Source organism: Ipomoea triloba, chromosome 1, assembly GCF_003576645.1.
Source record: "Ipomoea triloba cultivar NCNSP0323 chromosome 1, ASM357664v1".
In the NCBI taxonomy this organism is placed as follows: Eukaryota; Viridiplantae; Streptophyta; class Magnoliopsida; order Solanales; family Convolvulaceae; genus Ipomoea; species Ipomoea triloba.
In genome coordinates, this window is record NC_044916.1 from 32,609,634 (window position 1) to 32,625,851 (window position 16,218).

Genomic DNA, 16,218 nt, shown 5'->3' on the forward strand with positions numbered 1-16,218 from the left:
AAAAAAAAAAAAAAAAAAAAAAAAAAAAAAANAAAAAAAAAAAAAAAAAAAAAAAGAAGAAAAAGCATATTTCTCTAATCACCAAAGTGATTGAACAACAATCATGCAATGTTATGTGTATGTGTGTGTCTATATAAATAAAAATAAGATTCAAAGTAAACTTGTTTTACTCAGTACAAACAGTTATTATTCAACTGATATCAAAACACAAAGTCATAACAGCTAACAAAAAGAGTATGTACGTGCACTAAAAAGAAAGAAATAATATATGTATTTTTTATAGGTTCGAGGGAGATAGGATCACTCATCCTCCTCCTTCCAATTCCTTCCACAGTCGCCGCAAATGTATTTCGCCTTGATTTCACATCCACTTGTCATTCTCTGCCATGAAAGAAAGTAATATGTAAGCTTCAATTCAAATTATTTTTAAGACAGTATACGCAAGAGCATACCTCAAAGTAATTCATATTTTGGCTACGACAAAATAGACATGTAAAACGATTCTGGATTATGTGTATTCCAGCTGGTGGTGCAGGAGCCACATCACCATCAGGGACTTGTGCTTGTGCAGGGGCCACATCACCATTGTGCAGGGGCCACATCACCATCAGGGACTTGTGCTTGTGCAGGGGCCTCATCACCATCAGGGTCTTGTGCATGTGCAGGGGCGGGTCTTGTGCATGTGCAGGGGCCTCATCCTCATCATCATCGGGGTCTTGTGCATGTGCAGGGGCCTCATCCTCATCATCATCGGGGTCTTGTGCTTGTGCAGGGGCCTCATCACCATCGGGGTCTTGCGCATGTGCAGGGGCCTCATCACCATCGGGGTCTTGCATGTGCAGGGGCCTCATCACCATCGGGGTCTTGTGCTTGTGCAGGGGCCTCATCACCATCGGGGTCTTGTGCTTGTGCAGGGGCCACATCACCATCGGGGTCTTGTGCTTGTGCTTGTGCAGGGGCCACATCACCATCAGGGACTTGTGCTTGTGTAGGGGCCACATCACCATCAGGGACTTGTGCTTGTGCAGGGGCCACATCACCATCAGGGACCTTGTGCTTGTGCAGGGGCCACATCACCATCAGGGTCTTGTGCATGTGCATGTGCAGGGGCCTCATCCTCATCATCATCGGGGTCTTGTGCTTGTCGGGGACTTGTGCAGGGTCAAGGACCTCATCACCATCGGGGACTTGTGCTTGTGCATGGGCCTCATCACCATCGAGGACTTGTGCTTGTGCAGGGGCCTCATCACCATCGGGGACTTGTGCTTGTGCATGGGCTTCATCACCATCGGGGTCTTGTGCTTGTGCTTGTGCAGGGGCCACATCCCCATCAGGGGCCTTGTGCTTGTGCAGGGGCCACATCCCCATCAGGGGCCTTGTGCTTGTGCAGGGGCCACATCCCCATCAGGGGCCTTGTGCTTGTGCAGGGGCCACATCACCATCGGGGTCTTGTGCTTGTGCAGGGGCCTCATCACCATCGGGGACTTGTGCTTGTGCATGGGCCTCATCACCATCGAGGACTTGTGCTTGTGCAGGGGCCTCATCACCATCGGGGACTTGTGCTTGTGCATGGGCTTCATCACCATCGGGGTCTTGTGCATGTGCAGGGGCCTCATCACCATCGAGGTCTTGTGCATGTGCAGGGGCCTCATCACCATCGGGGTCTTGTGCTTGTGCAGGGGCCTCATCACCATCGGGGTCTTGTGCAGGGGTCTTGTGCAGGGTCAGGGGCCTCATCCTCATCACCATCAGGGACTTGTGCAGGGTCATAGCCTCATCCTCATCACCATCAGGGACTTGTGCAGGGTCATAAAGAGAATCGTTAAAACAGTTACAAATATTATCGCATATACAGGAATCGAACACGAAAAAAGATTCAAATAAGAAATTACCACATTCTCCTCATAGTTGCAACTTCGACAAACCACTTTCTGACCAGGCAGCTCTGTGGATTCTGAGCGGGCTCTTTTGGGAATAACTGCGTATGGCTGATACAGCAGAAATAAATAAGTCAGTGTTTGAATGGATTGAGATTAATAACATACAAGATGTGGAGGGGAAACTATAGGAAACAGTATTCAGTATCAAGAACATAATGAAAACACCTGGGTAGACAAGAAATTCAAATTGGAAACATTGTAGATTACTACGGCTGGTATGTCTGTTGATCAAATTTACATACAAGGAAACCAATTTCTGGCAGTTGTGAAAAGCATTGTTCTCAAAATTACACCAATAAGATTCAAATAACATATGTTTCAAGCAATGCCTTAAGATAACAACAGATGACACTGTTTAAATTTCCTGTGTTCTATGGTACATTTCAATAATGAAGTTCTACTTTTACATAAAAAAAAAAAAAAGAGAGCATATTTCTCCAATCCCCAAAGTGATTGAACAACAATCATAGTGAAGATTGGCATATTGACCTTTTCCACCTCCCCAGCTTCTCCTTTCCCTGCAGAGACATCAATAATCAATCTCAATAATCAATAAAAGTAATAAAACCGAATCCAAGAGAGAGATTCATAGTCTCATAGGAGTTTCATTCTTACATACGCAAATGACATGTATCAGTTCAGATATGCACAAAGTTGATGAATCAAATTTTATTTAAAATGACAAACAACGTTATAAAGTAGGATGAACTTATTCGGGATTAACTACCCATACAAGCACTTAAATTCAAATTTTACTGTGTTTGATGGCCTAATGAAAATAGCTTATGGCTTGTTTTAAGTTGATTTTTATAAGACATTTTAAGGAGCTTATCAAATTAAGTTGAGAAACAAATTTTCAGCATTTATTTTGACATTATGTCGAAACTAACGCAAAGAAAATATGCAAGTAAAAGTTTCGTCTTTGAAAAAATCCACTCACTTTCCGAGGACCAACGGCTAGCTCATTGTCTGAAAGGTAAACTGCCTTGAACCCCAGTGGATGAAGAACTTCTTCATAGCTAGACAAAGGACGACTTCCAATTAGTGGTCAGAGATTAACAGTCATGTGTAGGCAGTACTTATTAACTCCAAGGACAACATAATATAGAGTGAGGTTAGAAACAGAATAGAGAATTTACTCAGAGACTGATACTTTATACGGTGGGCCTCCCACATGATCACTAATCTACAAAAGGAGAAAAAACAAGAAAACAAATGAGAAAATTGAAAAGAAAGAATAATAGCTAGTCTTTAGACTAGGGCTGCTTTATTTAAATGGCACAAGCTCAATCAATCTCAGAAATAAAATCTGTATGTTTTAATCATATAAATATCGCTTCATATTTTGCTACCAACAAAATTTCATGTGCACTGTTAGGAGCATGTGATGGGGGAGAAGGGCAGGCAAAGAAGAAGTGGTAAAAAAAAAAGAAGAAGAAAAGAAAGAGCTCTGCAGACTGGAAAAATCAGTGTTATGAGCTCCCCATCTGGTTTCAAAAGATCTTGAATTTTGCTGGCCCAAGCTTGTCTCATCTCTGGTTTAATGGCACAAAAGAACCTGCAAAAGTTAAGCAACGATGTATTACCCAAAAAATGGGATTTACAGTAAGAGAGAAGAATAATCTCGTACATATGACAAACTTACGTGTAGTCAAAAACAAGATCAAACAACTCAACAGGATGCCAACTGAAAAAATCTGCCTTCAGGAAAGCAAAACAATCTGCATTTGGAGATGATAAAGACAGCTGCTCCGATGTGCAGAATATTATGTAGAAAGTTTCAAGAAATGAATCAGAATAAGAAAGTGTTATTTATAAACAGAGGAATAAAGATGAAGAGACATTTTAAGTTATGAAATCGTTAACAGTTTAAACCAACTAAACTACAAGTCTTACCTCCTTATGAGGTTTATTATTGTACTAGATCAAAGTGACCATAATAATATAAACCCTTACCTCCTTAGCTTTTCTAATAGCATTTTCTGATATGTCCAAGCCAATAACATAGCGCTCAGGGCATGCAATTTCCACCACATCATGACCCTGTCCCACAAATTAATTGAACCAATTCAAATTGTTCCCAAACAACATGACTTTTATTTAAAGGAAATGTGCTGCTGAAAAAGTTAATTGTAAAACTACGCATGATGAAGGGATGACTAATTTATTAGTGTGGGATAACGTAAATGTCTCTCCATAGGCATACACGCCCATTATTGATAGCTGAGAAAACAGACAATAGGCTCTTGGTGTCAGTCAAGAATTATATATCTCCAGACTCCAATGAAATTGTTGATTATCCATGGTTATATGCTTATATCCCAAGATAAGTTGCCATTATTATTAGTAGTGTATTTATATACCTGATTGTCGTCCTCCTCATTACAATCCCTTCCCCACTAGAATTCTAACTTAAGATCCTAATGGACCTTGTTTCTCTAGGATGCCATATGGCACCATGCCAGGAATTGAAGCTGACACTGTTACTACTTGAGATGATTAGTGCATAGTGTAAATTGTACAATACATATACACATAGAACTCCCTCCATTAGAATTGTTCATTTGTATTAAAGCAGGAATATTTCACACTCAAAAGCCCTTATTTATAATCAAAATTGCAGAATTGAAGCTTTGAAAGACACTTACACTGCCACAACCAGGGATTAACGCCCTGCCTTTGGGAAGTTCACCTGCTCTATGGAGATGAGCAAGTACAGGAGTAGGCTTCCCCAAATCCCACGGCGTCACTCCTTGTTCCCAACATTTCTCCCAACCGCCTAACTCATTTCATATTTTTGTATTTTAAAAAAAGTGTCTAAATTCTATAAAGTTACAGTTTTTTCTCGCAAGCTGAAGAGGAACAAAAGCAGAAATTTGGTGCAGAGGTTACCAGTGGAGTCAGAGTGTACAACCCCTTGAAGTCTATCGACTTTAGGGTTTGATGCTGATGAGGAATTCTTCAGTGGCTGTTCCGATGCATTGTTTCTACCGTCCGTTGACGACGCCATGCTTCTGATCAGTTGCTGAGGCCCGAAGAAACGCCTCGCCGGAGATTGTGCAGTGAACCGCAGAGCGTTAACGGATAGGCCCAAAACCGAAGAGATTTTCGGATTAACCACGCGGCGCAGTATCATCACTAAAAAATCTCCCCCATTGCAATATGGAAATTGCTCCCAAAATTAGAAATTTATTTAGCAATCAGCAAAAAGTTTATAATTTGGAGCAGTTAACAAGCGAATTACAGTAGAAGATTGATAGATGAAAAAATTATTTATAATAAAAAAATAATTCCAATTAACTTTTAAATTAGAATTTAATTTTATGAAAATAAAATAACTTATCAAACATATATATTAACTCTCTCTCTCTCTCGTTTAAAAAAAAAAACTCTCTCTCTCTTAACAGAAGAAGTGAAGAACCCATCCTGTGCACACTAGGAATTGCGCGAAAAGGAGAGAGAACTGAGAAGCTACAAGCAAGCAAAATTAATGGGTATCATTAAAGACGGGTCGATTTCGGGGGTTTTACCCGGACCCGGCAGCAGCAGCAATAGCGACAATGTCTTCGTAGTCCACTACCCTGCTTATCCTTCGTCCCTCCAACGCGCCGTCGAGACTCTCGGTGGCACCGAAGCCATTGTCAAGGTTCGTCGTCTATAACCGACTAAAATTTCAATCTTCATATAGCTGTATAGTTTTTGTTTTTTGTTTTTTAATCCACAGCTATAAAGTAGGAGTTGTTTGTTTATAGCAATGATAGATAAATATGTATTCTGATTATTTTGCTGCTACAATTGGGTTGATGCCATTTACAAGCTAGACTAAAAAGGAAAAATAAAGCAGCAAAGTCCAATGATTTGTTACTGTGATGATGATTTTTTCCCTCCCCCCAAAGAGTCAGGTTCAAAGTTTCAATCTTTGACTTTGTTTTTAGTTCATTGAAGCATTTTAGTGATACAAATTTATGAGTTGAACACTTGAACTTTAGATAGAAGCTTCATTATTTATTGGATTGGAACAAGAGTGAAAACTACCTCAGAAGTGGTATCAGAAGGTGTGCCTGAAGTTAAGGAAATTATGAATCTTTTGTCATTTTTTACTGAGATTGAATGTTTGTTAATTTCTAAAAATCTTATGCTTTTTCTCTGGGTTGCATAGTTTGGGTTCTCCCTCCCTCTTTCTTCTTCTCCCCCTTATTATAGGTAAAGTTTTATTACAGACTAAAAGGTAAATGTAGCTATGACTGTACTTATAATGTGATCACAGCAATAAGCAGAAACAAATCACACAAGCACAGCACAGTGACCCTGGTAATGGGATTTTTAAACAGCTGAATCATTGATGAATTTGTATTCAACTTTAGGCTCGCAGTTCACAGTCAAACAAGTTGGAGCTCCGTTTCCGACCTGAAGATCCTTATTCACACCCTACTTTTGGGAAGCTTAAGCAAAGTGTCAATTTTCTGTTAAAAATAACAAAAGAGAAAGTTAGCGCTGCTGAAAATACAGACACCAACAATAGATTATCAAAATGTTCTTCAGTGGCTTTGGCTAATATTGCACATGCTGAGTCAAATACTGAATTTTCCAAAGCTTCCGAACAAGGCAATGAATTTAAAACTCTATCAGCTGATGGTAAAGATGTTGATGAGACGATAGAGGAAGCTTTACAAGAGCACCTCTCTGCTGATATTGTTGCTCAAGTGTCTGAAGCTTACCATTTTAATGGTTAGAAATTATCTTTTATGTTACGACTGCAAATTCCAAGGTTTACTTTATCTTTGCTTTTTAAAAATATTGACATAATATTTCTGCTCCCTTTGGTATGCTTTGGGTGCATATGTATTCTTTCTGGTTCTGAAGGAATGGCAGATTATCAACATGTTCTTGCTGTCCATGCTGATGTTGCTAGAAGAAAGAAGAGAAATTGGGATGAAGTGGAACCAAATTTTGGTTAAGACTTGTTTTCATTATCTTCAGAAATTTGTTGTGCTAAATAATGATCTTCTTTTGCATAATTTGATTGTTTGAGTTTCTGCTTTGTAGAGAAGAGCAGTCTTATGGATGTACACCAAGAGGATCTGCTGATTTTAGTACCACCATTCTTCTCCCTGAAGGATATGTCTGAGAATATTATGTAAGATGCTTCATTTTGTTTTGATTTCTTCTGTTGCATTTTAAGCTTTATAGGGGGTTGTGCCATGAAAAGTTTGGATTGACTAATTACAGAATCAAACACTAACTTTTTTTCACCCGGGGTAAAACTTTCTGGATTTTGAGCACTTGGGCAAATTTTTAGTTTATTGTTGTACTTCAGGTTAAAACCAACTGGAATTTTGAGCTCAAAAAAGAGGCAAGAAGGGGTTGTCCAGCAACGTTGGGAGGTACTTTATCTTCTAGTAATTTTGATTTAATTCTCTTTGGTGAATTGGTGTTCTTTCATTTATTTACTTATTTCCACTGCTTAGCATTCATTTTGTAATGCATAAATTGCTAGACCACATGCTGTGCTGCCTAGCAATTTTCTGCTTAGTCTGCACTTTCTAAAGACAAAAAATTTCTACAGAAATTAACTGTGAATGTGTGGTTTTATCTAGTCTAAAAAAAGTTCAAAATAAGTAGTTTTACTTGTACCAAGTGGGGAAAGTTGTACTAGCCAGTAGCCTACTAGTTGGTGTTGGGTGCTATATCTTGGCCTTTGAGTTGTTTAATAGATAAGTAAATGATAATTATTTAATGTCAATGTAGAGAAAAAAAAATGTAAATGTGAGTTATGGAGTCCTAATCCCATATGAAATCAACAAATGATGGACATTACTTTTGAGATTGCTCACAATCGAAATGATGATGTTCAATTTAAAACAAAAGTGAAAAACAAATATCAATGTTTAAGAGTTTTACTCCATAAATCGCTAATTCAGTAATTACAGAAGAAGCTGAAAATATCAAATTAGTTGCAAAATTTGTTAATAACTGCTGAATTATACTCCATTCAGTCACATGATTTTTTATTGAAGTATTATTCAAACCTAGTTTTTTTAAGTACTGATGTGCTTATATAATTCACTTTTCTGCACCTATTACATGATGTTAAGGTAATTTACATTTTGATTTTCCTTGTTGCAGATGGAAATAGAGCCGTGTCTTGCCATTGACTTTAACATCAAAGATATCCTAATTGCCTGTGCTACGCTCTTGGTTATGTGTTTTATACTTTTATTACAGATTTTTTGTTCCAAAAATACTCTCTGACTCTATTCCATGTGGATTTAAGATAACTATTTCGGCTGAGTTTGATTAAACAACAATCTTCAATGGTCTACAGTACATTCTTTTGTAGTTTTTCTTAACATTCATACATATCCCTAAGAAAGTAAACTGGGAGAAATACATACCAGAAGGAACAGTTGAATGGGTGCATCAGACAGCTGTATCTAAGTTTTTTGATGAGCGTCCAGTATGGGCAAAAGAATCATTGACTGAACTCTTACTTGAGAAAGGGATAGATTTTAGAGAAGGCATGCTGAAAAGGTGGTTTCCCTTGTTATGTTGTGTTGTTTGTCACCAAGGTTAAAAACATTAAATACCAATTAGGGAAAATTATTAGTTTCAGGACTCAGTCTGTTTCTGATTTTGTGTCTTGCAGGCTTCTTTTTAGAGAAGCATATTACTTTTCTCAAGGACCATTTCGTAGGTTGTGGATAAGAAAAGGATATGATCCTCGCAAAGACCCTGAGTCTCGCATGTGAGTTCTTCCCCAGATGACGTACTAGTATTTAATTTCTTCTTGAGGCTCTGTGGCTGTCGCTTTATGATGCAACAGAGATTCTGACCACACTATATGTCATTATACTTCAGTTAAAGATGTGTGCTTTGGTGAACTATCTTAACTTCACTAATCTATAAAGTAATAGTCCTTCACTATCTACAATTTCCAAAGTTATTGAAAAAGATTTCTCCTTATCAAAATAAACTTTTAGGAGCTAACTCAATCCTTGTCTTCTTAAAACAAATGGCTTGTTTTTATATTTTGCATTTGAGGCTTTTTCTTTAGCAAATGCCAAATATTTTCAAGAGGAGAAGGTAACCAGCTTTCCCCTTCTAGTTTCCATGCACGGATATTTTTATTTTCCTCCTTTCTAGGCGTATCTTTCTAGGTGTATGCTTAACAGGGAATACAAATATAAGAATAAATAAGAGATGTTTCAGTTACTCTATGTACTCACTATTTTCCGCTGCACTATCTAAACTCAATATGGTGATATACTTACTCGGGAGTCTGCTTTAACAGATACCAGTGTGTAGATTTTCGAGTTTCCCAGCCATCATTACAAAGATACTGTGAGGCTCAAGCAGAATCCGGGTACCTTATTAATTGCTTCTCTATGGTCTGAAACTTGTCAGTTGTCACTTGGAATTCTAAGCACTCTCTATTTCCCATAAAACAATCTTTTACACTTGATCTTAAGCGCTTTTGAACTGGTAAATAACTTAAAGGATTTGTATAATCCAGATAAAAATGGTTCAGATATGGACAATGGAATAAGAAGGTTATCAATCTGAATCTTGCAAGCTCTTCTAGCTTCTTTTTAGAGTATCTCCTTTTATAGATTTCTGTATAATCTGTCAGTTATGTTTCCTAACCAGGCAGAATATGTAATCTGGTTTCAGGTTGAGCTTTTCATAACCTTTTATGCTCTTCTTTAATTGATCTAATGTTGAATATTTTACTTTCGTTCGTGGATTGTGAATAATAGTGGTCGGGTGTTTCTTTTTCTACAGATTGAAGCTTCGATGGAAGGATATATGCTCATTTCAAGTTTTCCCTTCTAAGTGCCAAACATCATTGCAGCTTATTGAACTTGATGACGATTACATTCAAGAAGAGATCAGAAAACCCCCAAAGAAAACCACATGCAGTGTATGTAGCATTGACATTGTAATACTGAAATGTTTGCACTGATACAGAACAAGTTCTTAAAGGGTCTTTAGTATGTTTAGAGTTGTCTCAATTCATGCAAACTTAGTTCTGTTTGCATGATTAAGTTGATCAATCTCTTAATGCCTAAAAACGATTTGGTTTACAGTGCCAAACCGGGTGGTTCGCCTCTAATGTGCTTAAGAGCATCAGATATCGTGTTGCTATAAGATTTATATCGATCTACCCCAATCCTGGTGCCGAATCTATCCTGAAATCTATTTATGCTCGCTTTGAAAAATCAAAGAGACCAGACATTTACACAAAGAATGTGAGATCTGAAGGAGAGGAAGAGGAGGAGGAAGAAGAAGAAGAAGAAGAAGATGATGCCGATCAAGGTCCAACTTATAGTATTCTTAAAGTCTTCATAAACTGCATCTATAACTTTATATATATATATATATATATATGTATGTATTAGATTTCTGAAGTCTCACTGTGTTTTTAGACATTACTCTTATATATTCAATGCCAATATGAACTGCAACATGCCTGTTTTTGTTGTACGTTCAATCACAATTCTCTGATGATGAATGTTATCTGCTCCATACCAGAAATGGAAAACAATGACGATAACGAAGCTGATGATGGTGAAGAAGAGGAGGCCGAGGATGACAATGCCGAAGAGGACAAGGATGCATATGAAGCACTTGACATGGTAATATAGTTGAAATTTGCATACTCATTCATTCCCGTTTCTAGTGTTATTCTTGGTTTTTTTTTTTTTAATGTTGCTTTTACTTTTATCTCTATAGGCTGGCCATGAAGGGAATATATCTTCACAACAAGATTTATGTATCCTTCAAACAACACCAAGTGGCATTTAATTCCTATTTTGTCAACTAACTGCTTGCTGAATTTAGATTCATTAGCATAAAGCTTCCATTTTTAGTACTGATATGAGTTGCCAAACTGTGATTATCCTATACTTGGTTTAGATACCGACCATGACAGCATATCCCGAACCTACTTGCAAGAGCTTTTCGGTAATTTTCCATCTGGTGCAGCAGCCGGAATGGAAGACGACCAGAGCGTTGGAGAATACCAGATATATGAACAATACAGCGACGAGTATTACTCAGAAGATGATGACTACTAAAACGCCAACCTCTGATTGGAACAAATTGGGTACGGTACACTTTAATCTGCATCGTCTTCTTCAAAGCGCATTTAACCTTGCTTGCATTTTTGGCTAACAGCCCCAACCACTGGTATAATTTGCTGGCCGGAGAACTCTACAGAAATCTCTCTTTTGGCAATCTGGAGAGGGAACATCTAATGTGTTTATATATGTATGGAAATCATTGTTTCTTTTAATGCATATAATCTTATTAATGCATGCTGTCTCTGAATAATGTTCATATTTTTTATGTTTGTCAAGTTGCACATTATGTTAAAAAATATTATATTGCAATCTTTTTAGACCAAATTGTCCTTACACAGTAAGTATTCTATTAATTAATTATTAAGTATTAAATCAGTTATCTAATTATTATTTACCTTGAATACATTACTTACTAAAATAATTTGCTTAATTATTAAATACTATGGAGTATATTAAACCAAATAGTTGACAGTAGGTGAATACTATCGTTAAAATAACGGGTATAAAAAGGATATAGAGAGGAAAAGTGTTTATTAAAAATCGGATTCATTTTACCTTTTAGAGGGAGAAGGAAGTCAATTTTTAAGATCTCTAGCATTAGGAGATCTTACTACACCCGGGATGAATAACCGAATCTTATTGTGCTATGAATTAGTACAAGACAATCTGTTCATGCTCGAATTGAGCTAATGGGTCGTGAGCCCCGCCCTAGAGCACGCTCCAGCCAAGGCCCGAACTATTTGCCCATAGAATAGCCCAACTGACCAACATAGCAATCATTATTGCATGGACCATGGTACACACAACTGTGTGGACCAAAAATAAAAAGTACATTATTTTTGTACTGAAGGTACATTATTTTAGGGTACATTATTTTTGTACTGAAGGTACATTATTTGATATATACTATCAAATAATATACCTACAGTACAAAAATAATGTACCTTCAATACAAAAATAATGTACTTTTTATTTTTGGTCCACACACCATAGTCCATGCAATAATTTACCCCAACATAGCCTTACTACCCCATCATATACTATGTGGTATTGTTATTATTTATATATTTATCAATTACGGAGTCTAATATATAATTAATTTATCAAATTTAATCTTGAACATTTATTCTAATATACATCATGTATGAAGTCTAATATGTATATCACACGCAGTTACTCTAACTAAGTTGGTGAATATCAACTATCAAGAATCAAGATACCACAAGCCATAACTAAAATCTTGTAAATTGTAATTAAGATTGAGTTTGTTATAATGCGAGATTTGGATTAAACCGTCGGGCTCGAACTGATTCGAGGCGATGCCTAGGTGCGGACCAACGACCAATGTCTTCTCCGTAATCCCTATTAAACACCAATTCAAGTAGTCAAGGAGGAGAAGGGGAACTTTACAAGAAACCAGAATTTCATTAATTACCGATTTCTCACCCCTCTCCCTCAATTCCAGATCATCACTCCGTCTCCGGGAGACAACACAGCCACCGGAGTTTTAGCGAAGTGGTTTTCAGATTCTATAAAGCAACATATATTGCTCTTTCTTTCTTTCTTTCTGGTTAATTTTTTGTTTAGAATGGGGAATGCTTTCGTCAAGAAACCCAAGATCACAGAGGTTGATAAGGCAATCCTTTCTCTCAAAACCCAACGGCGCAAGCTTGCCCAATATCAGCAGCAGGTACGTTTAACTTCAATTCTCAACAATGGTATCTCACTCCAGGGTTTAAAGATAGCGATCACAACTCAGCCTTTTTATTTGTAAAGATTTAAACTACGAAATCAACTCAACTTTCATATGTAAAAATGATTGAATATCTGGGTAGAGTGTGTAAACTATGCAGTATGGAAAGCAACTCAAAGGATTCAAACGATCCAAAGATGGGGAAAGTACTAGTATGAAGTAGGGCAAATGTATCCAGAGATGCAATCTGACTTGAATTCTTTTTCTGTTATTCGTTGCTTCCAGCTGGAGAAGGTAATTGAGGCTGAAAAGCAAGCTGCCAAGGACTTACTGCGCGATAAGAAGAAGGATAGGGCCCTGTTGGCATTGAAAAAGAAGAAAGCACAGGAAGAATTATTGAAGCAAGTTGATTCTTGGATGATAAATGTTGAGCAGCAAGTAATTACTATGCTTGAATTCTGTGGACTCAACTTTTTTATACTTCTTCAGTATTGTTTGCTTCCTATCTGTTAAACAAATTTATGTTATATTGCGATTCTGTCAGATATATGAATGAAATATGTATTTGGTTCAGTTGGCAGATATTGAATTATCTAGCAAGCAGAAGGCTGTATTTGAGAGTCTGAAAACAGGGAATAATGCAATCAAAGCAATACAAAGTGAGGTTAATCTGGATGATGTCCAAAAACTAATGGATGATACTGCTGAGGCTAAAGCTTATCAAGATGTAAGCGTTCTCATCATATTTTCAAATTGTCTTTTTTATGATGCCTGATATCAGGAGTCTTGCTCTATAGATGAAGTCCTTTCACACTAACTTCAGCCCTCTGAAGCCTACAGTAATGAGGCTAAAACTTCTTCCCTTAAATGCTAGGCAGCCCAAGAACACTAACTATGATATTACCAAGTGTTGACAACACAACTAGTTTTACATTAAAACTTTTATCTCTGATAGAATGGATGCTAATCTCACCTTGAATTAAGAGTATAAGTCTGCCAAATTCTTGAGAGGGCCAAATGCATCTGTTGGAACCTTTCCAACTTTGAATAATTACTATAACAAATTATGTTTAGGAATCTAGGAAGTCTAGCTTACTTGCTATAATGCTATCATACTAATGATTTGAGTAGGTAATTTGCACAGCCACACCTTACCATATTGGATAAGTATTCACCATCGTATTGTTGTGCCTTCCCTTGTTTTAGTTTCCACTATTGTCCTTTTTCATAGTACTCATCCAGGTGAGGGATACTAAGTGGTTTGAGAGGTTGGTTGGGCTTAAAAAACCATGACCAAACGTGTTACTTTGCTGCTATATTGTTAATATGCTTGCACAAGTATGAATCAACTGAAGGCCATGGAATCAGTTAACTAAATGTGAATATTCAAAATATGTTGTTGCTTCATTTTTATCCTCAACCTCACTATAAAACTAAAGAGACGCTTGGTATTAGTTTTGAAGAAATTCAGTCCCATTTATATCCAGTAATTTGTTGAATAGTATGGCTTCTGGTTACTTATCATGTTGTGTAAGCAATGCTATATTGCTATCTGCCAGATATTTTACTGTACTCCCTCTCACATCTTATTACCTTTCCTGACTTTTTAAATATCAATAACGTGCTGCTACTTCTTGATTTCCACTTCCCAGTGTTTATAATTCCTCTTGAGTTTACATTTCTATTTGATGAGACTCACCATTATATTTATGATATTCTCACTGTTGCTTAATACTTCTAAGAGTAATTTGAGAATTATGCATGCTCCTCTGAAAAACCTTTTCCTCTTTGTAACCTTTGCCCCTTTATTTGTTTGTGTTGTTTTTATAGGAGATCAATGCAATTTTGGGGGAGAAGCTATCGGCTGAAGATGAAGAGGAAATTCTAGCAGAGTTTGAGAATCTAGAATCTCAGGTTTGTTTACTTTCTAAACTGCAACTGTTGAAGGACCTGCACTATTTTGGTTTATAAGAGAAGTAAATTGATGTCTTTCTGCTTCTTTTACTTTGCCATATTTTAAATTAGCTAACTTAAGTGGATGATTTAACTATAGCCAAGATACCCCGTATTGTATGTACTGTGTGCATATCTACTTTCCTTGTCTGTCCTTGGCGTTGCACATATCTCTTGTTCCGTGTCAGATTTCAAGTGGATTACGCATCATTTACTTTATCCAATAAAAGATGTGTCGGTTTAACCCAAAGCATAATAGACCTCTGAATGGCATATAAATATACAATAAGATGCTTAAAAATAGACCTTTGTAGTCTTGCTCTTTCCATTATGTAAAACAATGGGCAAATCATGTGATCATATTCTTATGTGCATTTTCTCAAATCTGTTTAATTTGGTTCTTTGTTAGAAGCATTAGTTGCATATTCCATATTATAGACAGTACGTTTAGAATGAAATGTTCTGATACATTATATATATCCTACCATCTTAATACATATATTTATTCTCTTTACTATTGTCTTTTGCTTTGGTTTATCATTTTAAATATTCTGCATTAAGATTGGTGGTTTTTGCATTTGAATTAGACATGAATTTTTTTTAAATCTTTCTATCTAGTTAATCGATCAAGACCTGCCAAATGTTCCTGCTTCATTACCATCTGGTGAGAAAGAAGAGAAACTGGATCTTCCTGATGTACCAACCAAAGCACCAGTCATTTCTGACGCTATCTCGGATGATGATGCTTCAACTGGGGTTTCCACGAAGAAGAAAGGTCTCTCTCTCACCCCCCCTATCTCTATCGTACTCTTTCCATTGCATTGAGAATTTGCTTAGAGTAAATGTTTGAATCCTCGTTCTGCAGTTATGGAGGAACCATTGCCTGCTTGAGGTGGATCAATCTGTGGCATTAATGAGCATGCAATGCCAGAATTTTACGCGTCACGAAAGCCTCCTTGAAGCAACTACTCTTGCTAAATGCATATTCAGTTGTGTTCCTTCTGTATAATTTCAATACAAACAGATTCCTGGGACTTGGAGAGATTCTAGACCTACCTATTTGTGACAATTCAATGTTCACTGTCAGAATTGTACAGCAGAATTTCACTCTTTGCCTGCATCCACAACTAGTAGAAAACTAGAAAATGTATACATGTGTGCAAATTCTTTGAACTCATTCTCTTTTATACACTATATCATAAGAGTTTTTCATGATGCCATATTTTAAAAAAGAAAATTATATCCCTTTTATTTATTTTGTTCTCCCTCGTTATTGCCACAGAATATATATTCTGTAATTTAGAGTCATTTTAAAAACCTAGAAATGATTTTCAATTTTTCAGGGTATTCAAAGAAAATAGAACTTATTATTATTATTATTATAACAAATAATATATTCATTTAAAAATAATTAAATAGAAAAAATATAATTTCTGAAAAAAGAAAATTTTGACATTCAACTAAACACTAAAAAAAAATATTAAAAAAAAAAAAAAAACCTGAGCCACTTTCTAAAAAAACATTTTTCAGAATTTCAAATGGAATCTAA

The 16,218-nt window shown here is 36.7% G+C and overlaps 4 protein-coding genes across 4 annotated transcripts; 2 read left to right on the forward strand and 2 right to left on the reverse strand.

The window, feature by feature from the left end:
* Window positions 1–130: 130 nt before the first annotated feature.
* LOC115995890 lies at window positions 131–1,300 on the reverse strand. The gene is made up of 2 exons (XM_031235038.1): window positions 453–1,300; window positions 131–381 (listed from the first exon to the last, which is right to left on the reverse strand). The coding sequence occupies exons 1-2, from the start codon at window positions 1,041–1,043 to the stop codon at window positions 301–303; spliced, it is 672 nt and encodes a 223-aa protein (XP_031090898.1). The 5' UTR covers window positions 1,044–1,300; the 3' UTR covers window positions 131–300.
* A 359-nt stretch (window positions 1,301–1,659) lies between these two features.
* Window positions 1,660–5,200, reverse strand: LOC115995877 (probable thiol methyltransferase 2). Its single transcript, XM_031235026.1, has 10 exons — window positions 4,833–5,200; window positions 4,589–4,719; window positions 3,897–3,983; window positions 3,586–3,686; window positions 3,399–3,498; window positions 3,080–3,126; window positions 2,881–2,959; window positions 2,430–2,458; window positions 1,893–1,988; window positions 1,660–1,796 (listed from the first exon to the last, which is right to left on the reverse strand). Exons 1-10 carry the CDS (start codon window positions 5,074–5,076, stop codon window positions 1,790–1,792), a joined length of 921 nt encoding a protein of 306 aa, XP_031090886.1. The 5' UTR covers window positions 5,077–5,200; the 3' UTR covers window positions 1,660–1,789.
* Window positions 5,201–5,300: 100 nt separating this feature from the next.
* Window positions 5,301–11,347, forward strand: LOC115995870 (general transcription factor 3C polypeptide 5-like). Its single transcript, XM_031235019.1, has 15 exons — window positions 5,301–5,586; window positions 6,305–6,668; window positions 6,804–6,893; window positions 6,987–7,077; window positions 7,258–7,324; window positions 8,067–8,109; window positions 8,300–8,471; window positions 8,587–8,685; window positions 9,232–9,303; window positions 9,723–9,861; window positions 10,028–10,256; window positions 10,473–10,576; window positions 10,674–10,713; window positions 10,857–11,046; window positions 11,118–11,347. Exons 1-14 carry the CDS (start codon window positions 5,431–5,433, stop codon window positions 11,015–11,017), a joined length of 1,827 nt encoding a protein of 608 aa, XP_031090879.1. The 5' UTR covers window positions 5,301–5,430; the 3' UTR covers window positions 11,018–11,046; window positions 11,118–11,347.
* A 979-nt stretch (window positions 11,348–12,326) lies between these two features.
* Window positions 12,327–15,906, forward strand: LOC115995882 (vacuolar protein sorting-associated protein 20 homolog 2). The gene is made up of 6 exons (XM_031235031.1): window positions 12,327–12,713; window positions 13,002–13,154; window positions 13,291–13,443; window positions 14,547–14,630; window positions 15,288–15,444; window positions 15,535–15,906. The coding sequence occupies exons 1-6, from the start codon at window positions 12,612–12,614 to the stop codon at window positions 15,558–15,560; spliced, it is 675 nt and encodes a 224-aa protein (XP_031090891.1). The 5' UTR covers window positions 12,327–12,611; the 3' UTR covers window positions 15,561–15,906.
* Window positions 15,907–16,218: the final 312 nt, after the last annotated feature.